General features: G+C 43.6%; 1 protein-coding gene across 1 annotated transcript in view; it reads right to left on the bottom strand.

The window, feature by feature from the left end:
• ADARB2 (adenosine deaminase RNA specific B2 (inactive)) overlaps window positions 1–26,830 on the bottom strand; it is a 431,840-nt gene that overhangs the window by 146,226 nt on the left and 258,784 nt on the right. Inside the window, exon 2 of the mRNA XM_073334472.1 lies at window positions 4,539–4,625. Coding sequence (XP_073190573.1) covers window positions 4,539–4,625 — 87 coding nt within the window. The remainder of the gene's footprint in view (window positions 1–4,538; window positions 4,626–26,830) is intronic.

Raw genomic sequence — 26,830 nt, 5'->3', positions numbered from 1 at the left:
TTACTTGTCATTCTTTTTCAGACTGAACAAGCAAGTGAAGGCCTTTATCCTTTATATTGCAATCTTATTTTTGCTACAACAATTGAATGGGAGAAAAGAGAACACTTATCAAATGTATTTATTTGTGCATTTTCCCCCTCACTCTTCTGTATCTCGTTTAATTTCTCTCTCCTTTCTGGTCATTATGCACAGTAGAGTTAACCTGGAGAGTCTGCATCATCAAGAGCTTTTCAGACCTATAATGCATCACTAATAATGACACTGCCTATGTCTCTGGGTCATAAGGGCTCTGAAGAACTAGCCATCCGATACTCCACGCTACATTTGAAGAGATAATATTGTTCCTGTTGAAGGTTATTCTGCTGCCAAAAATTTTTTTTTGAGGGGTGGGGGGGGGGAAATGTGGCAGCTTCACTATGGCAAACATCTTTTAAAAACAAATCACAACAAATAAACATCTGAGATAATTGCAAGGTATCTATTATATGAAGATCTAAGGAATAAGGAATGATTGCCTAGATACAAGAGAGTCACAAGGCAATATTATCTTTAGAAATGTTTAGGAATCCCAAGATTGCTACTGTTGCATTTTGAACAGTGAAGGTTAGGTTTATTTTTAATTTTTTGAGGTCTGCATTTTAATATCTGGCCCCCATTTGACCTCCTCACACAGAGCATGTTATTTGCTGTCCATCTCCATTGTATTGACCACGGAGGTTAAAGGGATTCACCTCCATCATTTCTGACATACTTGAAAATGAGGCATTTCACAGCAAAAACTATAGGTACGATCTGGAGGTCAAACTCAGGAGACCTGTGTTCCAGTCAACTAGTATATCAACAGCACTGTAGGGCAATCTCCCCAGCCAACCAAACAACCTTTTCATAAACTACCAAATCTCAAAAAAAGAAACAAAAATTCTTTTGCTGGAGATTTGCTGAAATCAATTATATTCAGATCCATATTCTTGAAGTTGGTGTAATAAACTTGTAGCTAACAGTAGAAATCAAAACTACACACACTTTTAACTACCAGTTAGAGGTATATATATAAATTATGCTTAAGAGGAAAAAAACATTTCATATTGTCTTTATTGATGATCCAATCCTTCCTAACTTGCAAGGTGTAGGTGGTTTAAAACCATATTATAATTCACCCCAAAGAATATTATAACAATACGCTGTAGAATGGCTGCATTTACAGTTTAAAAAAATCCTTTTAAAAGGTCTCCTATTGTTTCCCCGACAACTGTGCCAGTTTTTTGCTTAAAATTAAAGCTGAGAATTTATGGAGGACCTTGTGAAAGGTGAATGTTGTTTCCTTTAGCACCTCCATACTGAAAATTTTCCGACCACTGAGTCATCTATTGTCTGTAATAACTACAACATGCCTAAGCACTAGTACATCTTTTTCACTAAAACTTTTTCACTAAGAGGGTGGTGAAACACTGGAATGCGTTACCTAGGGAGGTGGTAGAATCTCCTTCCTTAGAGGTTTTTAAGGTCAGGCTTGACAAAGCCCTGGCTGGGATGATTTAACTGGGAATTGGTCCTGCTTCGAGCAGGGGGTTGGACTAGATGACCTTCTAGGGTCCCTTCCAACCCTGATATTCTATGATTCTATGATTCTACAGTTCTTACCAATTAGGGAATTTATTTACATAACTTTTGGCCCTGATCCAGTGCAGCATTTAGGCTCTGACTCAGGAAAGCATCCCTGTTCAGAATAGCACTTAAGCACATGCATAAAGTTAAATGTGTACTTAAGCGCTGTTCTGAATAGAGCTTGGCATAGGTCCCTGCTTAAGTGCTTTCATGAATCAGGGCCTAAATACATACTCAGCTTTAAGCTCATGAGAAAGGCTACTGAAGTCAATGGCTAAAATTTTCAAAAGTGACGAGTGATTTCGGTTCCTCCATGTTGGGCTGCTTGAGATGCTTTAAAGGTGCCTGATTTCCAAAGGGTGGTGCTCAGCATTTTCTGGAGATCAGATTCCCTTAAGGTGTCTCAAATTGGGCATCCAAAAAATGGAGAGACCCCAAATCACTAGACACTTTTGAGAATCTTGGCCAATATGCTCATAGTTAAATATGTACTTCAGTGTCTTTCAGGACTCTAGTGTCTGCACAGTCACCAAAAATATATGTGTATCATGGTCTTATAGGGCCTGATCCAACAGGAAACGTATCCATTGCTGCTTGCACAGAGAAGGTCTGTGCATCTCTATGACTAAAACCAAAAAGCTAGCTCCTTGATCCAGGGTAATGGCATTATGTTGGTACAGCCATTGAAGACTTCCCCTTTCCCAGAGGCAGGATCACACTGTGTGGAGCCTGGCTACCATAGATGACATTGGCATCTGGCTTATGGGAATGATGTTGCAGGATAGAGTTTTGCCATAAGGTTTCAGATGAATTCTTCCTTGGTGACTGATGTTGAGTCCAGCAGAGATGGCATTTTAAAGGAGCCAAGTGGCCTGAATATGTTTTTCTGTCTATCAGGTTATTTCACCCCTTGAACCAAAATATGAGTATCTATACACAGACTTGCAGTTAAGACTTGAACCTTTAGTAAAGACATCTTTAGTTAAACTGGTGCAAGTTTGTGTGTAAACAAGGCCCAAATGGATGTGGAATATTCTTTTTGGCTCTGATGCAATTCCTATTGAAGCCAATGGGAATCTTTCCACTGACTGCAACAGTAGCTGGATTGGATTGAGCAGTTTGATACAGCCCATGGATATTAGGGTTGAAAGAGCCATAATAGACAAGCCAGACCACCACCGAACATCATTGCAAGATAGATTTATTTCTTCTTAAAGCATCTCCCCCTCCAGCCATTTAGTGAAAGTACTGGCATAATATAAAACCTCCTATTCAGAACAAGTCACTAAGTTCATTTGGTAGCTCTTTGATTGGGGTAGGTTACCTTTTCTTTCCTAGCAGTAAATGGTGTGTAATTCATACGAATACACAAAATTGTTGTCATTGCCAATTTCATTATAGGATATTGGAACCAGGAGAGGACTAGTGTGTGATGCTCACTAACAAGATGAAATTTGCTATTTCTCTGAGAGGAAGCAAAGCTTATGTTGTCCATAATATCAGCTTTAAAGCCAATGCAACTGCAAGCAGGCCTGGATACTGCTGCAGGAATAAGAAAATGGGGTTTTCAGTGTTTGGCTTGTACAAATTTATTATGTTATTAAAAATAACTGAGTAGCACATTTAGGAAACGTTCTACAGGAGATTCCTGCAGCAGCTCATCGTGTGCATAATATGTTTTCTGTGTGCACTTCTCATACAGCATTGCAGAAACATAGGCTCCTTAGGACCAGGATTTAAAGGCTTTTCTAGACTTTTTGGCCTTTGCTAGTTTATGTTCTACGTGCCAGTCAAGGTGCTAACAACAGTCAGAAAGCACAATACGATGTACACGTGTTACTCAGCAGTGTGCAATAAAGGGTCATATTCCTTCAGTAAATATTCCAGTTCATGCCGCCTGGTGTCCAAAGCAAGGCAGATTAGCTACAATATGGAGAATCATCCATTTTCTCCACCCACTGGTTATAATAGGGCAACTCTTCATTGTTTCTGGCTGGAAGAGGTACCCATCTGGTAGGGGATTCTAAAAGGCAAAGAGGTGTTCATTTGGTTTGAAAAGCTTCCCTCTCTGTTTTATGTGCCTTGAAATATGTTACAACGAGAAGGCTGGAGGATGTGCAGTAATCCCTGCGAGGTGTTAAACACAAAGAGCGGGTTAAGGTTATTCAGTTCTAACCACAGACATTCCCCCCAGCCTCATTCACATTTTAATTACTTCACTTCTCCTTTAGTACATAGTGGCTGCTGACATGCTTATATCTAAACAGTCATTGGTACAGCATATTTCAGCACCACCACTCAGGAGCAAGAGTAGCTGTTGGAGAACCATGTAACCAGCCCTTCAGCTGAATCTAGTTAACCCAAATCTAGTGAATGATCCCCATTCCATTAGGCTTGGATTGTTTTCTTTTTCAGGTAATATTAACAAAGAGAAAAGGAGAGGGCAATGTTTCAAACAAAGGCCCTGATCCTGAAGACCTTACTCAGGCACAACTCCCATTGAAATCCCTGAGAATGCAAGACAGTGAGGGGAAACAGAGTCAGTCAAGGAAGTTTTTTCCTTTAGGGATAATGCATATAAGAATAAAGCAAAATAAATTAATATAAACAGAAAAAGCAAAGAAACTCCCCAGTCCTATGACCCTAGCACTGCCTTCTCATAAGAATTTTCTCCCATCTCTACACACCCAATATATAGCCCTTCCCTTAGCATCTGTGCAAGAGGTGGGAAGCTGAGCTGAGGTTAACCCCATCTTCATTGGGGACCAGGTCATGCCCCAGGTCATGCCCCAGGGAAGTTTGCATTGAACTGAGGATTGGTCTCAGTGGTTGCATATTTGCTAAATCACCTGGCTCCCAGAATTACCCACACTCTACAGTTCTTTCAATTCACTTTATCATTCATCTCTATATGAAGAAGAGAGGCTGCTTACTTAAATTGTCTTCATCTTCCATATTGGCCGCACCAGGACTTAAATACTTGAAGGGCGCGATGAAGGTTGACAATATGCTTACTTTTTCTGGAACAAAAGGGAAAAAAAAGTATGTATACTTATAAAATCGGGGTTTCACCAAAGCCCAAAACATTCAGATTTTTACCGTACTCTTTTCCGCCCATTAGGAATGTTGGCAAGTCTATTTTCATAGAATTATAGAGCTGTAGGACTGGAAGGGACCTTGAGAGATTTTCTAGTCCAGTCCCCTGCACTCAAGGCAGGACTACGTATTATCTAGATCAGTGGTTCTCAAAGCAAGTCCGCTGCTTGTTCAGGGAAAGCCCCTGGCGCACCGGACTGGTTTGTTTACCTGCCGCGTCCACAGGTTCTGCCGATCGCAGCTCCCACTGGCCACGGTTCACTGCTCCAGGCCAATGGGGCTGCGGGAAGCGGCGCGGGCCAAGGGATGTGCTGGCCGTCCTTCCCGCAGCCCCCATTGGCCTGGAGCAGCAAACCGTGGCCAGTGGGAGCCGCGATCTGCCAAACCTGCAGACGTGGCAGGTAAAGAAACTGGTCTGGCATGCCAGGGGCTTTCCCTGAACAAGCAGCAGACCGGCTTTGAGAACCACTGCTATAGATCATCCCTGACAGGTGTTTGTTTAACCTGCTCTTAAAAATCTCCAATGGTGGAGATTCCACAACTTCCTTAGGAGATTTATTCCAGTGCTTAACCACCCTTACAGTTAGAAAGTTTTTCCTAATGTCCAACCTAAACCACCCTTGCTGCAGTTTAAACTCATTGCTTCTTGTCCTATCCTCAGAAGCTCAGTAAAGTCAGTGTTGTTTTGTGAGCAGAGTCAGTGAGTTTGCTCTTCCTCTGGGAGTATTTGATTGAGGTTCTACTTGTAATAGGATCTTTATTCAAATTTGTCAGCAATGTAACTCTCCAGACAGGATTTGCTGAGGTAGCGCTTGCCTCATGTGTAGATATAATGCTGCTAGAGAGTATCGTGAAACACTTTTCATTGTGACTTTCACCATTCTATGCTGATTAAAGGAGATTGGTAGTTGGGACGGAGGGCTGCTATTATTGCTCCCTGGAGAAAACAAAACAGTTAATGGGAGTCAATTGCAGGAATAGGATTATAGGAATTGCCATAATTGGATCAGACCATTAGTTCATCTAGTCTAGTTTCCCATTTCTGACCCTGGCTAATAGCAGCTGCTTCAGACGAGGTAGGTTTCAAGAGCCTGCTAAAGGAAGTTATCGAATGACCGACCTACAGGGAAATTTTCTTACTGAGAGATTGACTCATGCCTCAATGCATGGGGGTTTTATATTTCTTCCCCAAATCATGTTTTTTTATTTTTTTAATCCTTCCTGTTGTGATTCTGGATGTTCTTATTATCCAAACAAACATCCAGTCCTTGTCTGAATCCTGCTAAACCCCATAGTCTCATTTATACTGATTACTATCGCTGGCAACCTCGTCATATAATCCCATTCATAAATGTATCAAATTCCATCTTAAAACTATGACTACCAGGCACTTTCAATAAAAACAGCATTGCTATGCTGAGAATCTCTCTCTATATCTGTATATTGGGAAAGAACTTTTACTAATAGAGACACATTAAACCTGATTACATTGCAGATGTGTATGCTATTTAGTCAAACATGTATCAAAGCTCATTATTCATGGAAGCATCTACAGTATTATAATCAATGCTGCTATACACCATATTGGGCTGTTTTACTTATATCTTGTACCATATTATTCTGAAATTCACCAAAAACTGAATAATGAATAACTTCGTCTAATTAGGCCTGGAAAATAATTTTGAATGTGAACTTCTCTTTTGGGAGGAAACATTTCCTAAACTTTTATTTTTCTTAGTACAACTTTCCTTGAAACATATGGCTAATAATTTTAGATATGATTCCTTGTTTAGCTACCATTCCACAATGTATTCTGACATAGAAGTCTGTTTAAACTCGTTCTGTTTCAATAGTATATCTGTTGGCTTGTCAGCCTTGTTTTGCCTGGGTTTGCAAACAGTTTTGTCTCATATTAAAAGGTGTGATCAGACTCCAAAATAAACTGCATATAGACATTTGTAACCAGCAAAGCTTGGTAGCAGCACAACTCAACTCAGCTACAAGTACAAGATGAGTGTTCTTTCTTGCGTAAGTGCACTAAATGGTATCTCCACATAAGAATTTTTAGTCCATGAACCTTTTAGCCTATGTTAATTTATAATTTATCGTGAAACATCCAGCTTGAATTGTAATTTTATTAAGGGATTGCAGTGATGTGATGAAGTGAGAGAGTAAAGTTCACATGCTTTAGCCAAGAAACTTTCCCAAATGAAATAATGTGTGCTGAGGTGTTACTCTGCTTTGTGATATCAGGGAGAAATGTGATGCTTATGTAACACACTTGCTTACTGTGTGTGATCATGTCCCTCTTTCTGGTGCCTGGCCCTGGTGAAGCTAAAACCTGCTGACATTCACACCTAAATCAAGTGAGTAACTTGTTTAGCTCAAGAGGTAATCGTTTGTGCTTTCTACAGCTGATCCAAAGCCCATTTGTGCTGAATTCTCTGATTTGATCTCCAGCAATGAGTGTGGTGCTGTATATATGAAGATATGGTTCATTATAAAATGCATCCCTGCTGGGACTTAATTCTGGTGGACCTCAGACATTCAGAACCAGCTTGCCTAATAGAAAGGATGGCATACACTAAATGAAAGTGCCCCCACTGAGAATAAAGGCTGCTTCTTACTCACAGCTAATGGAGTTATTCCTTTAGCTCAGGTAGTAAGGGCATGTGACAGTGATGCTGAAGATTCTAGTTTTTATACTTTCTGATGACATCATGCCAAATTATATGCCCCATGTCTATTCTAGAATGCTATCTTTCTGTGATGCTGCATTCCTGAAGCTGCAGCCCCTTTAGCCTGTAACTTTGAATCTCTACTTCATTATTATTTGTGTTGCAATAGCACTTAGGGGCTCCAGTCACAGAGCAGGACCCCACTTTCCTAGGCCCCATCCAATTGCACTGACTAATTAATTCATTGCATTTATATAAGGGTTAAGTATAGTTTTCTAATGCATTATTATTACATGAGACAGCGTTCTGTGACGCCTCTTTTGCCCAAGCATTTGTTTGGCTGATGGGCCTGATTTGTAATATGACTTGAAATTTCACATTTTATTTTAATGGACCCCTTAGCCATCTCGGGTTTCTAATATTTTTTCCCCAAAGATCTTCCTTATTTCTTCACTTTTGCATGGCAGAGAACAGAGACTTACTGCAGTGGTTTGTGACAATGCCACCAATCTTAGAACTGCAGATCAGAATGGAAGGATTAATTATATCACAGATACAACTTGGCCCCAATTTACACAAGAATATGGCTCAATCAATAAAGATGATAAAGATTAGAATGTAGGATTTAAACCCATTGGCTGAGGAATGGAAGATTTACTATGTGTCTGAAAAAGCAGAAGGGGAGGTTTCTTGAATGAAAGATGTAAGAAGAGAAGGGTTGCTATGTGCACCTAATGCAGACAAATTACTCGGTCTGTGGAGGAGGAGAAGACGGATGGCAGAATAATTAAATTGAGGTGCTTACAGGGAAATAATCTGTTTGGAGATATATCTAAAGGTATGATCATGCACTTCCATCTCTCGTAAGTTATTGTCTATTACCATATATGTGCCATGTAACACTAATTTAGGTTTATCGTCAATGGCAACATTCAGTATTATTCTTGTTTACTGTTTCTAACAAGATTAGGGGAATTGGGCATTCACACTTTTAAGTCCTCATATATTTTAATGTCCATCACAATTAGTCTTATCTCTGGCAGTTTGAAGAAATCTCATGAATAAGAATAAAGGAGGCTGCTGGATCTGAAAAAGTATCGTGGCTCCCCAGAGAAATACCATTAAAGCATCCTATCTTTTCCCACTTTCTTCTGCTTTTACACGTCCTTTCAAAGGGAGACTCAAGATCTGCAAGCACAAAATTTGAGCTACTATTTTACTTTAAGTTTTTCTGTAAATAAGCTTTATTTACTTGCATTAGAATAAGGCCTAGAAGACCCTTGTCATGAGTTGAGTGAAACCTTCTTATGGGTTGAGTCAAAACCTTATTGAGATTGATAGGTGTGACCTCACCCTTCAATTAACATAACTTTAAGGATAAATAACCATGTAGACATATCCTATGTGACCTTGGGAAAGCTAGGGAGAGAACTTGTGGGTCTGTTGGCTAAAGAGGCTTGGAGCTTTAATCTTTTGTTCTTGGTTCCTCCTGCATTTGAAAAAGCAGGACTCTGCACATGCCTTATAAATAAACAAGGTTCCATCAAAGAAATTATTAGACTCCATCAATTTTTACTTCCAAATGGAACATCTCTACGGCCCCAAACTTTGTCTGGCTACTCTGGTCAAACAGGGGCAACCCCAGAAATGAAATCAGGATCCCATTGTGATAGGGACAGGACAGACACAGTAAGATACAGTCCCTAACCAAAAGCGTTTACAATGGAAATAGACAAGAGAGACAATGGGTGAGAGGGGAAATGCAAGCACAAAGAGGTAATATGTCACACAGGAAGTCTGTGGCAGAGCCAGGAACAATACTGCATCTGCCAAGACCCAGTCTGCTGCCCGACCCAGAAACCATCCTTCCACACAAAGCCAAATGACTTAAGCTCTTGTCCAGTACCTTAACCACACAACCATCTGTCCTCTCAGTATAAATCCCATGTGCATGCAAGATGGAAGAAAAAACAAAAAACTAACAAACCAAACCAAAAAAACTATTTGGGAAAGGAAGCAGATTTCTTAAGAGGTATTTCCCAACAGCAGCAATTAATTTAAAAAAAAAAATCACACAAACTGTTTTGACAATATCCTTTTAAATTACAAAAACAAACCAAAAACTATGAGCCAAATTTTTTCCCCATGTTTGAAAAAGAACAGCATTTAATCCAAACATTTCATCAGATCTTAATGTATCACTAAGGGCTGCCAAACTTCTGCTAAATTCTGCGCTTTTGCAATGTGGTTTTTGCCCTGTGGTTTGTTGATCCACACTTCATAAATACAGGCTTAGTGCTGAGCCAGAAAGATGGGGGTTAGAGTTATATACAGCTGCAAAGAACGTTATCATTTTACTGGACATTGTGAACCTGAAAGTTTTCACAATTAGCTAATTTAAAATAATTCAATTTGTTGACAGCTCAGCCTTTAAACAGCATGATCTGATATTTTTTAAAGTCATATCTTTAAAAATTTTTAAAAGCGTTTTGGTGTTTCCCTGAAAATCGTTAGAAGCATCTTGATGGTGGGCCTAGGATTGAACACATCAAACATGCCCCCAACACATCAGTCCTTATAGACCGTTCCTTCTTTTCCTCTGTGCACATGCCTGTCTGCTATCTCTTCAGTTTCAGTTGGTGAAATCTAATGATAGAACATATCACTAGTTTGGAGTGTCTGCTCTCTTTTTTTGACAGTCTGTCCTGAGGGTGGCACTGATAGCCATAGAATCATAGAATATCAGGGTTGGAAGGAACCTCAGGAGGTCATCTAGTCCAACCTCCTGCTCAAAGCAGGACCAATCCCCAACTAAATCATCCCAGCCAGGGCTTTGTCAAGCCTGACCTTAAAAACTTCTAAGGAAGGAGATTCCACCACCTCCCTAGATAACGGCATTCCAGTATTTCACCACCCTCCTAGTGAAAAAGTTTTTCCTAATATCCAACCTAAACCTCCCCCACTGCAACTTGAGACCATTACTCCTCGTTCTGTCATCTGCTACCACTGAGAACGGTCTAGATCCATCCTCTTTGGAACCCCCTTTCAGGTAGTTGAAAGCAGCTATCAAATCCCCCCTCATTCTTCTCTTCCGCAGACTAAATAATCCCAGTTCCCTCAGCCTCTCCTCATAAGTCATATGTTCCAGTCCCTTAATAATTTTTGTTGCCCTCCGCTGGACGTTTTCCAATTTTTCCACATCCTTCTTGTAATGTGGGGCTTGAAACAGGACACAGTACTCCAGATGAGGCCTCACCAGTGTTGAATAGAGGGGAACGATCACGTCCCTCGATGTGCTGGCAATGCCCCTACTTATACAGTCCAAAATGCCATTGCCTTCTTGGCAACAACAGCACACTGTTGACTCATATCCAGCTTCCCTAGGTCCTTTTCTGCAGAACTGCTGCCTAGCCATTCGGCCCCTAGTAGCGGTGCATGGGATTCTTCCGTCTTACGTGCAGGACTCTGCACTTGTTCTTGTTGAACCTCATCAGATTTCTTTTGGCCCAATCCTCTAATTTGTCTAGGGCCCTCTGTATCCTATCCCTACCCTCCAGCATATCTACCTCTCCTCCCAGTTTAGTGTCATCTGCAAACTTACTGAGGGTGCAATCCACACCATCCTCCAGATCATTTATGAAGATATTGAACAAAACCGGCCCGAGGACCGACCCTTGGGGCACTCCACTTGATACCGGCTGCCAACTAGACATGGAGCCATTGATCACTACCCGTTGAGCCCGACAATCTAGCTAGCTTTCTGTCCACCTTATAGTCCATTCATCCAGCCCATACTTCTTTAACTTACTGGCAAGGATACTGTGGGAGACCCTGTCAAAAGCTTTACTAAAGTCAAGGAACAACACGTCCACTGCTTTCCCCTCATCCACAGAGCCAGTTATCTCGTCATAGAAGGCAATTAGATTAGTCAGGCATGACTTGCCCTTGGTGAATCCATGCTGACTGTTCCTGATCACTTTCCTCTCCTCTAAGTGCTTCAGAATTGATTCCTTGAGGACCTGCTCCATGATTTTTCCAGGGACTGAGGTGAGGCTGACTGGCCTGTAGTTCCCAGGATCCTCCTTCTTCCCTTTTTTAAAGATGGGGACTACATTAGCCTTTTTCCAGTCGTCCGGGACCTCCTCCAGTCACCATGAGTTTTCAAAGATAATGGCCAATGGCTCTGCAATCATATCCGCCAACTCCTTTAGCACTCTCGGATGCAGCGCATCCTGCTCCATGGACTTCTGCTCTTCCAGCTTTTCTAAATAGTCCCAAACCACTTCTTTCTTCACAGAGGGCTGGTCACCTCGCCCAGTGCAGCAGTCTGGGAGCTGACCTTGTTTGTGAAGACAGAGGCAAAAAAAGCATTGAGTACATTAGCTTTTTCCACATCCTCTGTCACTAGGTTGCCTCCCTCATTCAGTAAGGGACCCACACTTTCCTTGACTTTCTTCTTGTTGCTAACATATCTGAAGAAACCCTTCTTAGCATCTCTTGCTAGCTGCAACTCCAGGTGTGATTTGGCCTTCCTGATTGCACTCCTGCATGCCCGAGCAATATTTTTATACTCATCCCTGGTCATTTGTCCAATCTTCCACTTCTTGTAAGCTTCTTTTTTGTGTTCAAGATCAGCAAGGATTTCACTGTTAAGCCAAGCTGTTTGCCTGCCATATTTACTATTCTTTCTACACATCGGGATGGTTTGTCCCTATAACCTCACTAAGGATTCTTTAAAACACAGCCAGCTCTCCTGGACTCTTTTCCCCCTCATGTTATTCTCCCAGGGGATCCTGCCCATCAGTTCCCTCAGGTTGTCAAAATCTGCTTTTCTGAAGTCCAGGGTCCGTATTCTGCTGCTTTCCTTTCTTCCTTGTGTCAGGATCCTGAACTCGACCATCTCATGGACACTGCCTCCCAGGTTCCCATCCTCTTTTGCTTCCCCTACTAATTCTTCCCGGTTTGTGAGCAGCAGGTCAAGAAGAGCTCTGCCCCTAGTTGGTTCCTCCAGCATTTGCACCAGGAAATTGTCCCCTACATTTTCCAGAAACTTCCTGGATTGTCTGTGCACCGCTGTATTGCTCTCCCAGCAGATATCAGGGTGATTGAAGTCTCCCATGAGAACCAGGGCCTGCGATCTAGTAACTTCTGTTAGTTGCTGGAAGAAAGCCTGAACCATGCCAAGACAGTGTGATCTTCAGAACTACGGTGCCCACCTCACAGGGGTGAAAGTAAGCCAGTATGGGCCGGTACGGCATACCAGTAAGAAGTGGCCACCGGTACCAGCCCGTATGCATACTTTAATGTCACTGCCCCTTTTGCTGCCCCTGTTGGTGACCCTGCCATTAGGGACCCTACCGGCAGGGCTGCTGATGGTGGCGGGGGGGAAGGGGCAGCTGCCCCGGGGCCGGCAGTTTAAAAGCACCCGGGGCTTCCAGCCGCCATGGCTGCTACTGCGGCAGCAGCCAGAGCCCCAGGCCCTTTAAATCACCAGTGGAGCCCTGAGAGGCGCAGGCCAGGCAGCGCAGATGGGCTGGCTGGGGGAGGCTGACCCCCAGCCCCACCCCTTCTGCCCAAGGCCTCACCCCTTCCGGGGGCCCGGAGCCGGGCCACCATACCGGTAAGTGCTTAAAGTTACTTTCACCTCTGCCCCCTCAGGGGTAGAATGAAGGTAATGGGAGCTTGTGGGACTCAGCACTTCTAAAAAAATCAGGCCTTATTCACCTAAGCAGAGAGAGACCTGCTCTTGGCTTGAGGAAATAAGGGAGGGCTGGAAACACACTGCAAGTTCTACTCCTAATGTAGTGCCAATCTTTAAAAAAGGGAAGAAGGAAGATCCTGGGAACTACAGGCCAGTCAGCCTCACCTCAGTCCCTGGAAAAATCATGGAGCAGGTCCTCAAAGAATCAATCCTGAAGCACTTGCATGAGAGGAAAGTGATCAGGAACAGTCAGCATGGATTCACCAAGGGAAGGTCATGCCTGACTAATCTAATCGCCTTTTACGATGAGATTACTGGTTCTGTGGATGAAGGGAAAGCAGTGGATGTATTGTTTCTTGACTTTAGCAAAGCTTTTGACACGGTCTCCCATAGTATTCTTGTCAGCAAGTTAAGGAAGTATGGGCTGGATGAATGCACTATAAGGTGGGTAGAAAGCTGGCTAAATTGTCGGGCTCAACGGGTAGTGATCAATGGCTCCATGTCTAGTTGGCAGCCGGTATCAAGTGGAGTGCCCCAAGGGTCGGTCCTGGGGCCGGTTTTATTCAATATCTTCATAAATGATCTGGAGGATGGTGTGGATTGCACTCTCAGCAAATTTGCGGATGATACTAAACTGGGAGGAGTGGTAGATACGCTGGAAGGGAGGGATAGGATACAGAAGGACCTAGACCAATTGGAAGATTGGGCCAAAAGGAATCTGATGAGGTTCAATAAGGATAAGTGCAGGGTCCTGCACTTAGGACAGAAGAACCCAATGCACAGCTACAGACTAGGGACCGAATGGCTAGGCAGCAGTTCTGCGGAAAAGGACCTAGGGGTGACAGTGGACGAGAAGCTGGATAAGAGTCAGCAGTGTGCCCTTGTTGCCAAGAAGGCCAATGGCATTTTGGGATGTATAAGTAGGGGCATAGCGAGCAGATCGAGGGACGTGATCGTTCCCCTCTATTCGACATTGGTGAGGCCTCATCTGGAGTACTGTGTCCAGTTTTGGGCCCCACACTTCAAGAGGGATGTGGATAAATTGGAGAGAGTCCAGCGAAGGGCAACAAAAATGATTAGGGGACTGGAACACATGAGTTATGAGGAGAGGCTGAGGGAGCTGGGATTGTTTAGCCTGCAGAAGAGAAGAATGAGGCGGGATTTGATAGCTGCTTTCAACTACCTGAAAGGGGGTTCCAAAGAGGATGGCTCTAGACTGTTCTCAATGGTAGCAGATGACAGAACGAGGAGTAATGGTCTCAAGTTGCAGTGGGGGAGGTTTAGATTGGATATTAGGAAAAACTTTTTCACTAAGAGGGTGGTGAAACACTGGAATGCGTTACCTAGGGAGGTGGTAGTATCTCCTTCCTTAGAGGTTTTTAAGGTCAGGCTTGACAAAGCCCTGGCTGGGATGATTTAACTGGGAATTGGTCCTGCTTTGAGCAGGGGGTTGGACTAGATGACCTTCTGGGGTCCCTTCCAACCCTGATGTTCTATGATTCTATGATTCTATGATTCCAAATCTCCCTAAGTATTTCCTGTGGAAATTGGTGGTGTGCTCTTTTGCTTGGCAGTTAATGACAACTATTAATAATTGTGTTTTAAAATGCGACTTTTGACTACAGAACAAGGATTAAACAGATGGCTACCAGTAGTTTGCCAGTTCCATGTGTTTTACAGAATTAGTTCCATTTTCATATTCTAATTGATTACCATAAGCTACTTTGAATGTTGGAGATTTCTTAAATGGGATTCTTTTAAAAAACACAATTTGGACATTATAAACCATGCCTTAATGCATTCGATTCACACTGAGTATGAGATTAGTGAGGATGGGTCAACTTTGATACAATAAAGTGAACTCAGCTGTAAAACTCCCTAAAGACAGCTGCTACTTTTTGCTCTTAACTTACACATGCAGCAAATCAAATATTCACATTGCTACATTCATGATAACCTCGATTTATTTCTGAAAATAAAATAAAATAAAATAAAATAAACCCACACACCAGGAGATGATTTTGTTCCTCTTCCCTGATGTGTTCAGTCAGTTCAGACTTGGATGAGCTCACAGTGATTGATAGAAAGAAGTGAGTCCTTACACAAAAGGAAAAAACCAAGAGGAAACTGCAGGAGAAATAGCAATTCCTTTAAACTTACACTGCTTATTACAGGAGGATCACAGATTTCTAAATTGCAAAGTGCACAACCACCAGAATGCATCTCTTATTGCAACAGGAACTTCACTCTGTTTTCTAGGTAGGGATTGGCATCACTTGGCATCGATCTCAACCTTTAAATTTGAATTCAGAATCCCACTGTTGAGTTGCAAGTTTTTCTGTATACACTGCTAGACTGTGCCCCCAGATTGCTGCAGTAAAATCGCCCAGGTGCCGTTCTCTCACAGACACTACATGTAGGAACCCACCACGTTATCCTCTTTTAAACACATCTTTAGAAACTCACCTTTACTGCAGTGCCCACAAATCACTGCCATCTAGTACCGGTTAGACCAGGGGTGGCCAACCTGAGCCTGAGAAGGAGCCAGAATTTACCAATGTACATTGCCAAAGAGCCACAGTAATATGTCAGCAGCCCCCATCAGCTCCCCGACCCTGCTCCCAGCTCCTGCCACCCACCGGCAGCCCAGCCGATCAGCGCCTCCCCCCTCCCTCCCCGCACGTCCTGATCAGCTGTTTCGTGGCATGCAGGAGGCTCTGGGAGGGAGGGGGGAGGAGCGAGGGCACTGCATACTCAGGGGAGGGAGCAGAAGGGGTAGAGTGTGGGCACAGCCTGTGGCAGAGCTGGGGATTGAGCTGTGAGCACCCCCGGCACATTTGAAAATTGGCACCTTTAACTCCAGCCCCAGAGTCGGTGCCTATACAAGGAGCCGCATATTAATTTCTGAGGAGCCACATGTGGCTCCGGAGCCACAGGTTGGCACCCCTGGGTTAGACTGCTGACTTTCTGTTACCACTGAGACTATTACTGTATGCACCCACACCTCTCTTCACTGTTGCCTGGTCCTTCCCTCTGCTCATCTGCTTATTCACCAGTTGCACATTGTCTAAATACTAGATTGGGATCTCTCTGAGACAAGGACTGTGTTATTTGTTTGTACAGTTCCTAGCACAGTGAGTCCCTAGATCCTTCTTTGCAGTCCCCAAGTGCTAGTGTAATACACATCATTAATGACCATAATAATATTGCCAACAGGTTCACAGTGAAGCTCATAGAGGCTGACAGAGAGACAAGTAGTTTACTCTGCTGTCCCATACACCAAGTGGGCAGAGAGAGATAGTGGAATTTAGCAGCAGCTGAAAAAGAAATGCTTAAAGGGATTAACCCTTCGAGAGCTCCATCTGGCACATGCACAGGGAGTGGGGACACAAACATTTGGGTTCTGTGCAAAAATTTCACAAACTTTAGCGATACTGATGAAATTAATGGCCATCGCATTCAGAACAAATAGAAGGAAAAACTTCCCCTCACAAAGACAGATTCTGAGATGCCTCATACCACTGTGCAAGGACAGAATACGCACACTGTACCTGGAACACTGGGGGAGATCGGTCACAGCATGTGCCAACAGGAAGAGCCACAGGCCAGTTTTTTGTATGTTGCATGGCTCTGGCCTCACAAGGGATTGTGGGACAAAGCCAGGGCAACATCAAGAGTGTTCTGCCCAGAGACCGTGTGTATATGTGATGCAGCCAGATAACATTTGGGCTACAAGCTGAAATAATGCACCCTTCACCATATGAGGATTGTCTGTGTCGCTGCTGCCCCAATATACCAGCCAGTGAAGATGGGAAACACAAGAGGTCCACAATCATTTGGCCAGTCATGATCTAAGACCAACAGCAAAGGAGTGTGTGTGGGGGGGGCAAAGGTACACAACTGGATTTTACAGGGGCTCATACAGCTGCTAGACCCTCTGCCTCTGAAGCATGTACACACCTCTGAAACTGGCAAATATGGTTTGTGGATAATCCTGCCCTGTGACTGACTTCTGTTTTCTGTCACTTATGAGCTGAAATCAGAGCACATTAATATAGGAGCAACTGAATAATTTCAGGGGATTCTGCCAGTATTCAGTTATACACAGTTTTTGGATACAAAAGTGAGGGTTGGCCCATAATATATAGATAACCTGTGGAATTCACTGCTGCAGAAAATCTCTGATTAGATATTGAGTTTGGATCTTTTTCACAGCTCCTTCACAGCCAGTACACAGGCTATGACTGGGGAAAGATGGCATGTCTAGGACATCCATGCTTCCCTGGTAATCCCTGACTGACACGATGCCTTGGGGATAGTGGCAGCCAGCGCTTATTCTGCTCTAAGGTGTGCTGATGGGGACCAACCCAATGCAGAGTAGCCACTGGACTGGATGGGTACAAAGGTGGCTAGAAGCCAGTTTGCTATCCCTGCCCTCAGATACACTGAAAGCTGCTTGGCAACAGCTGAGAAGTTGGCCCTCTGTGCATAAATTTGCTCAAGATCTGCTTTTAATCATTAGTTTTTAAATCTAGTGCATTTGCATTGATTTCTCACATCTGCTGGAGAGATGTGAGAAGTGGAGGGAAATCTTTTCCAGGAGGTGGTAAAGGAATACAAAGTATGTTTACACTGGGTCTGGAAGGCAAATTTCCAGCTCAAGTAGATATACCCACGCAAGCTCCGTTTGAGCCAGTGCACTAAAAAGAGCCATCTAGCCATGGCGGTGTGAGCAGTGGAATGGGTTCATCACCCTGAGTATGTACCCAGGTTTTCAGCTTGGACTGTTCTGTCTTGCCACCTATCCAGTAGCAACACTGCTATTTTTAGCACGCCAGCTTGATCAGAACAGGAGTGGCTATGTCTACCCGAGCTGGAAATTACACCTCCAGGTCCAGTGTAGACAAACCCTCAGTGACATATATTCTGCTACCCTTTGCCTGGGACATTTTTCTCTGGAAGGAAACCAAGGAATTTTGTGAATTAGGAACGGAACTTTATAAGAGAGGAAATTCATCAGCTATGATATGTTTCCCCCTCTGTCTCAGCAGGGATATGAAATTAAGACATAAAACAGCAGAACACATTTTGTCTCATCTGGTAATCAAAGGGAAGACAAACCTGTGGCACATTTTAATATTCAGCATTTCAGGGGAAGGTTTTTGACTGCACTAGGAGGGCTCCCTTTCAAGTCAGAAGTTAGAGGAGCGAATGCCAAAGCCATGAAGGTTTCCTCTGAAGTACATCTAGAAGCTGTTCAATATGCATCACAGTGCATAAAAGGGTCTATCCCTCTGCCTCAACTGGAATTCCACTTTGGTCGATTGCATACAGCAGTTTGGTGTAAATAAAAGTAACGGTTGCTTTTTTATTGATGTATGTGGTTCTTTGGGGAAGGGCCTATCTACTAAGGTACAGTGCTTAGTATCGTGGGGTCCTGGCCCATGACTGGGGCAGGTAGGAGCTAGCAGAATACAGATAAATAACAGTTTGTTGTATTACAATACTGTTAAGAGCATTAAATGTGTAACTTCAGATGGCTCAGGGAACAGGTAAAGGAACAAAGCTTTTTACCTCTGGGCTTCCAGTCTTGTCCATTAAGGACCCAATTGATGATGCTGCGCTTGGCTGCTGACAATTATGTGGCCAATCTCTTCAAATGGGGTTTCTCTAATGACCCACAATGTAGATGTGGTGAACTTCAGACTATGTCGCATATCCTTGATGAGAGCCTGCTGAGCTACTTTAATGGCAGGCTACTGGCTCTTCACCTGGCTGATAATGATGCTATCAAATGGCTGGGCACACTGTGCATACGCAGAGAGAGGGCCAGATTTTTAAAAGTATTTAGGCACCCAAAGAAGCAGTTAAGCACCTAGTGGGATTTTCAAAAGCACCTAGGCACCTAAAGGCCATGGGAACTTTTGAAAATCCCATTAGGTGCCTATCTACATCTTTAGGCACCTAAACATCTTTAATAATCTGGCCCTAAAAGGCCAAAAGTGGTTACCATCTAAATAAACTGTTGGGTAATCTATGGGAAAATCCAGCTCCTAGTAGACAAGAGCGGCTCCTGCCCTGTAATCTGGCTGGTCTTCAGCTGGCTCAGAAGGTCATTGGAGGATTCCTCTTCACTTAGAGGAATCCTCAGGTGGCAGAGACATGCCAAACCCTTCTGAGGCAGGGTGTGTGCCTGGAGAACAAGAGAGCGGCTGGAGTGTTGCTGCACGTCCAGGCATCAGAACAGCCAGCGGCGACTAGACTAGCTGCCAGACAGTCTCAGGAGTGAGGGGTACAAAAGGCAACCTTTGCATCCCCCCGACTTTCTTTCACTGACTTCTACTCATCTGCAGTTGAGGCTCTGATCCCCCCCATGTCTGCATGACAGGAAACTACGACTGGCACCCTGGCCTCAGCTTCGGGCCATGGACCAGTGCTCATTCACTGTGTGTTCAGGATAACAACTTGTAATTAGGAGTTAGATACTCAGGAAGTGGAGACGCACCACAACCAAACCCTGCAAACAATCTGTGAGGATCTGGACAATGGAATATACAAATGTGACTCAAAGTGTAGAATACCTTCAACTGGGATATGATTTACTGATTAAACCCCTTCACATAATGGGCCCCTCGCCAGTGATTTGAGAAGACTAGCCAAACCAAATACCGACCACAATAAGAAAGCCATTAAGTATGCAGCATTTGGAATATTATTTCTTTTTATGATGGCCTGTCCTGCAGTTCTTATTTCACAGAATGACTAAGGTAGATTTTAGCAGCAGTTTCACCATATGAATATTAATAGGCATTTGAGTAGACAAATCTCAGTGGCTATACTTCAGCCCTCCATAACAGCCATTCCAAACTCCTTTAAAATGAAAAGCCATTTACAGAATGAAACACCTTACATTGTGAAATATTAGTTTCTTATAATTCCAGTAAACAGCAAAGTAAGTAAAAAGCACAATGTGGTAGATGGATTTTGTATCAGAGTGTGCTGTTCTCTATTAAATTCTACAGAAATCAATCTGAAATCTAGTTCAGCCTAGTAAAATTAGATCTAAAACTATTTCATTTTGTTTCCGGAGTGTTTTTCTCTTCTGATGCCTAGCCTGGGGACACACAGAGATAAAATACCTTGCATTACTATCAGTGTATGTGCACCTCCGTCTGCATGAAGATTACACAGTATTAGATATTTTCTAAGTGATGTGACTCTGGCTAGAAAGTGGCAGTTTACAAATAGCATGTTTTTGTAAGTGTCTGATCTTATTTGCATAGACAATCCAGGAAGTTTTTGGAAAGCGTAGGGGACAATTTCCTGGTGCAAGTGCTAGACGAGCCAACTAGGGGGGGAACTTTTCTTGACCTGCTGCTCACAAACAGGGAAGAATTAGTAGGGGAAGCAAAAGAGGATGGGAATCTGGGAGGCAGTGACCAAGAGTTAGTTGAGTTCAGGATCCTGACACAGGAAAGAAAGGTAAGCAGCAGGATACGGACCCTGGACTTCAGGAAAGCAGACTTCGAATCCCTCAGGGAACGGATGGGTAGGATCCCCTGGGGGACTAACATGAAGGGGAAAGGAGTCCAGGAGAGCTGGCTGTATTTCAAGGAATCCCTGTTGAGGTTACAGGGACAAACCATCCCGATAAGTCGAAAGAATAGTAAATATGGCAGGCGACCAGCTTGGCTTAACGGTGAAATCCTAGCGGATCTTAAACATAAAAAAGAAGCTTACAAGAAGTGGAAGGTTGGACATATGACCAGGGAAGAGTATAAAAATATTGCTCGGGCATGTAGGAATGAAATCAGGAGGGCCAAATCACACCTGGAGCTGCAGCTAGCGAGACATGTCAAGAGTAACAAGAAGGGTTTCTTCAGGTATGTTGGCAACAAGAAGAAAGCCAAGGAAAGTGTGGGCCCCTTACTGAATAAGGGAGGCAACCTGGTGACAGAGGATGTGGAAGAAGCTAATGTACTCAATGCTTTTTTTGCCTCTGTCTTCACTAACAAGGACAGCTCCCAGGCTGCTGCGCTGGGCATCACAACATGGGGAGTAGATGGCCAGCCCTCTGTGGAGAAAGAAGTGGTTAGGGACTATTTAGAAAAGCTGGACGTGCACAAGTCCATGGGGCTGGACGAGTTGCATCCGAGAGTGCTAAAGGAATTGGCGGCTGTGATTGCAGAGCCATTGGCCATTATCTTTGAAAACTCGTGGCGAATGGGGGAAGTCCCAGATGACTGGAAAAAGGCTAATGCAGTGCCAATCTTTAAAAAAGGGAAGAAGGAGGATCCTGGGAACTACAGGCTAGTCAGCCTCACCTCAGTCCCTGGAAAAATGGAGCAGGTCCTCAAAGAATCAATCCTGAAGCACTTACATGAGAGGAAAATGATCAGGAACAGTAAGCATGGATTCACCAAGGGAAGGTCATGCCTGACTAATCTAATCGCCTTCTGTGATGAGATTACTGGTTCTGTGGATGAAGGGAAAGCAGTGGATGTATTGTTTCTTGACTTTAGCAAAGCTTTTGACACGGTCTCCCACAGTATTCTTGTCAGCAAGTTAAAGAAGTATGGGCTGGATGAATGCACTATAAGGTGGGTAGAAAGTTGGCTAGATTGCCGGGTTCAACAGGTAGTGATCAATGGCTCCATGTCTAGTTGGCAGCCGGTGTCAAGTGGAGTGCCCCAGGGGTCGGTCCTGGGGCCGGTTTTGTTCAATATCTTCATAAATGATCTGGAGGATGGTGTGGATTGCACTCTCAGCAAATTTGCGGATGATACTAAACTGGGAGGAGTGGTAGATACGCTGGAGGGCAGGGATAGGATACAGAGGGACCTAGACAAATTGGAGGATTGGGCCAAAAGAAATCTGATGAGGTCCAATAAGGATAAGTGCAGTGTCCTGCACTTAGGACAGAAGAACCCAATGCACAGCTACAGACTAGGGACCGAATGGCTAGGCAGCAGTTCTGCGGAAAAGGACCTAGGCGTGACAGTGGACGAGAAGCTGGATATGAGTCAGCAGTGTGCCCTTGTTGCCAAGAAGGCCAATGGCATTTTGGGATGTATAAGTAGGGGCATAGCGAGCAGATCGAGGGACGTGATCGTTCCCCTCTATTCGACACTGGTGAGGCCTCATCTGGAGTAGTGTGTCCAGTTTTGGGCTCCAAACTACAAGAAGGATGTGGAGAAATTGGAGAGAGTCCAGCGAAGGGCAACAAAAATGATTAGGGGTCTGGAACACATGACTTATGAGGAGAGGCTGAGGGAATTGGCATTGTTTAGTCTGCAGAAGAGAAGAATGAGGGGGGATTTGATAGCTGCTTTCAACTACCTGAGAGGTGGTTCCAGAGAGGATGGTTCTAGACTATTCTCAGTGGTAGAAGAGGACAGGACAAGAAGTAATGGTCTCAAGTTGCAGTGGGGGAGGTTTAGGTTGGATATTAGGAAAAACTTTTTCACTAGGAGGGTGGTGAAACACTGGAATGCGTTACCTAGGGAGGTGGTAGTATCTCCTTCCTTAGAAGTTTTTAAGGTTAGGCTTGACAAAGCCCTGGCTGGGATGATTTAATTGGGGATTGGTCCTGCTTTGAGCAGGGGGTTGGACTAGATGACCTCCTGAGGTCCCTTCCAACCCTGATATTCTATGATTCTATGATTCTATTTGAGCATTCTTTTAAAAATATTTTCATTTTGCATTCTGTGCAGTTTGGGAATAATATATGACAAGTGAGCATTTTGTTTCTTTTCTTTTTGGAGGGCAGACCCTTTTTAAAGCAGACAGAGCATATGAGCAAACAATTGTTAAAAAGCCATCGCTGCTCAAAACTCTGCAAGTAAGAGCTGTGCCGTAAACAGTAAAAAAGGGACAGTAGCCTTATTAAGCACATAACAAAGGGGCATAATTAACACTACTTAATATCATTTGATTGCGAGCCAGTTGAATATCAATCAGTTTTAGGGAAGGGCATCTGTATACAGAGAGCAGGCAAATCACTACATAATTACCCTGCCTGCAGTAACTACTTTGATCAATGTTCGGGTTGACCAGGCTAATCTTGGAATCTCTTATTCACATGGCTGTGTCTTCATACGAATTTGCATTGTCTGCTTTAAACTGCTTTAGTTAAATTGGTTCAACCTCCTGTGTGGACAATCTTAATTTGGTTTAAGAGTGGCTTATTTCACGATAGTTTAAATCTGTTCCTAATCAAATTACACTAATGTGAAATAAGGCTGCCTTAAACTGAAATAAGAGTGTCTACACAAGCTTTTAATATCAGTTTACCTAAATTGGTTTAAAAACACATCTTAAGCTCAACCAATGAAACTCTGTGTTTAGACAAAGGCCATGTCTACACTACGAGGACTAGATCATCAGAGCTATTGTGCTGTCGCTATGCTGGCAAAACCCTGTAGTGTAGATGCAGCCTACAGGGGTTTTTCCATTGCTGTAGGAACACCATCTCTCCTCGTGATGGTAGCTAGGTCAGTGGAAACATTCTTCTGCCTATATAGCTATGTCTAGGCTAGGGGTTAGGTTGGCATAGCTCCGGTGCTCACGGATGTGAATTTTTCACATCCCTGAGTACTGTAGCTATGTCAGCCTAAGTTTTAAGTGTAGACCAGGACAAATTCTAAGGCCCTGATGCCAGAATGAGGTCTGTACAAACACAGGGGGGATCTGCCCACACAGAGCTCACTGCAGACCAACCCTATGTTGTAATGACTCTGTTCCCAAAGGTGGGTTCCTACATTCAGAAGGTATTGCTCCAATCAGCAAGGGCCACCACCACTCAGTCGTTCTCTCAGGATAGCCACACTAGTTCAATTCTAGACTTCCTGTCAGTCTCTGAGAATGACATTGACTGTGTCTCACTGTAAACTTTTTGAAGTAGGGACCACTTCTCTCTTTATATGTATAAAGCCTACACTGATAGCACTCAAAAATAATGACACACGTAAAGAGTAATAATAAATGGGGAAACAAGAAAACACTCCTCAGATAAATGGTGAGGGAGCAAACAGGATGCATTTGGAGGGAGAAGAGGCACCAATTACTCCATGTGATGGGGTTTACGGATCCCTCACTAAAACTAAAGGAATTATGCAGCAGCACAGGGCTAAGAAGGCCTCGCCTGTACAGCATGCTCCAAATGGAGGACCTGCTTAAAATGTACCTCTGGCAATCAAGCAGGAGAGAGTGAAGGAGAGATCGTCTACAGGAAGAGAGCCAGTTAGTACCTTCTGGGACGGAGAATTCACAGAGGAAGGACCTGGACTGTGGGTAAGGTCCAACCAGGCATCCAGGGGTCTGACCCTTTTTTTTTCCTCTCCCCTTCTCCCTGACAAGGGGGAAATCATTGAACACCCCGAAAGGAGCTGGGAAACCCAATTAACTATCTGAATCACTGAGACTTTTGAACAAACCTCTGTGAGGAGGGAAATGGAAGTTTGGAGAATGGTCACAGCCCAAGAGAGCAATAATGGATGAGAGGGGAGGGTAGGAAGTGGTCATGGGGAAGCTGGTCTGGGGTATCAACTAGAGGGGACAGAAACACCCCCTAATCTCTTGGGCCCTGGGCCAGGACCTGGTGGCGAGGGAGGGCTCAGGTTCCCCTACCCTTCCCTATCTCCCTAGTCAAACTGGGGGAAGGGGGAGAATCTGGAGAAGAACTGACTGGCCACTGGGGCCTCAGATTGTCAACAAGGCCCCCCAGGACTTTGGAAACTTTGGAAACTGTTGAACCATGGCCTGCTGGCCCCTAAGTGAACCCCACTATACTCCTAATGAGTGGGCAAGTATTTGTTTCACTCTTTAAAAGGCCACCATTCTCATTGTTTAGAATGTAACTTGACTGACACAGACATTATGCTGTCAGAGACTGGAGGGTATCAGTTGGATAAAAGTCACCTTGCTTTTCTAGTTTCCCAAAGGTATTATTTACTAACTAGTAAAATAGACTTTTAGCGTTGTATTTTCCAAGCTACCTAAAGGATTGGATGTCCAATTCATACTGCTAAATGATTAAGCTATCTGTGAGAAATGGCACCTTTCCACTACTTGCCAATAGACCCAGTTGTGGGCAGATGACTCCTTGCCATTGCATTTGCATATAGCAAGAAATTGTTTGTTTCTATTTGTGTGCTGTGTAATGAATGTATTGCTCCAGAAAGGAACAGTAAGTGATTAGGGATTAAAGGCTCTCAGTTTAATCCCCAATCTACTACAAACCAGGAAGGTATGACCTCTCTCTCTTGTATTTTTGCAATAATGCATATTTAACCCTAACCCTGTCTTGTGACAACTTTTTCTTTACCATGAAAGAATCTTCTGCTGCTCATTCTGTTTGTGGCTTCTTTTAAAGGACAGACTGTTAATGGTTTTACTGTTAATTTCTAGATATATTTTTAACATGGAGTGTAAAATTGTTAAGAGCAAACAATTACTTTAAAGGTGTTGGAAGAACAAGAAGCTATAACTTTGTTGAACTATTCTAGGCTAGATGACTGGCCAGATCCTCGATAGTGTAAACCTGACTTCAAAGGAGCTGTTCTGATTTATTCCAGCTGAAGATCAGGTTCTTAATATTTATCAATGCTTTTGTCCCAGGTTGCATACTCTTTGGAGGTTTTAGGTTCTTTACCTCTTGATTATGAGAGTCTACTAACTGGTTGGATTTTTTTGCAAATCACACCACTTCTATCTTTACTCATCATCTCATCAGATGTCTGCAAATCTGTTACTTAATTAACAGAAGCAACAAGAGAAAAGTTAGCAAAGCTTTACAAAGAGAGTTAAATTTTCAGAGCAATGCATAGGAAGTTTGACACATGACTCCCATTAACAATAATAATGGGGGCTGTACATCTGACTCCTTCTGCACAGTGCTGACAACATACCCTTGAATATTAGCACCGTCTAATAATTCTCCAAAGATCAAGTAGCTGAATTTCTGTGTCACTGCTGCTGTGCTGGCATTTTTATGGTGTTCCCAGAACTACTGGAAGTCAGAGTTAGCACAGTCAAGGATGGCAGTGCTTTGGAGTGATTTGAGATTGATGAAAATAAAGAGGAGGAATGCCACTGCTTGCCCATATGTATTTTATATAAAGCATTTCAGTGCAAGGCTATAGTTGAAATGACAACATTGGGCTGGTCTGATAGCTACAGTTAGTTGACAGTGTCATGTGCATGAGGACAATGCTCCTGAGTGTGAATTGCAGGGATTCCAGGTTCTTACTTCCTAAGCTGGCAGAGGGCTGAGAAGGCTGAAAAAGTGAGGTGTGCAGTGAAAAAGTGGTGTGACTAATAGCAACCACCTAATATGTAATCTGAAAACATCACTGGTGAGCTCCTTGGAGGAGTTCTCCTTCCTGCAGGATTGTCATAATGATGGATAACAGAAAATTTAGGGATAGGAGAGACTCCCAACCCCTTGTGTATGTAGGATTGTGTGCAACACCGACAGACCCCGGTCGTTGGTGGGCAGGATCGAACCTGTGACCTTTGGAGCTAAATGCGTGAGCTGAAAGCCACATGCCTGTTAGCTAAGGCTGTAGAGCAGACACTCTCTCTCGGCACCACTAGATGGGACAGAACACCACACCCAGGAGGTGTGTGGCTTACATACTTCCCCTAGCTGAGGAAGTGCATCCCGAGCTTCAGAGATTTCCTAGTTGAAATCACAGACGAGCCCCCACTTGTAACACTGACAGACCCCAGTCTTTTGTGAGCGGGATCA

This window comes from Lepidochelys kempii, chromosome 2, assembly GCF_965140265.1.
Source record: "Lepidochelys kempii isolate rLepKem1 chromosome 2, rLepKem1.hap2, whole genome shotgun sequence".
In the NCBI taxonomy this organism is placed as follows: Eukaryota; Metazoa; Chordata; order Testudines; family Cheloniidae; genus Lepidochelys; species Lepidochelys kempii.
The sequence above is the reverse complement of the archived record's forward strand: the minus strand, read 5'-3'. Positions and strand labels throughout refer to the sequence as shown.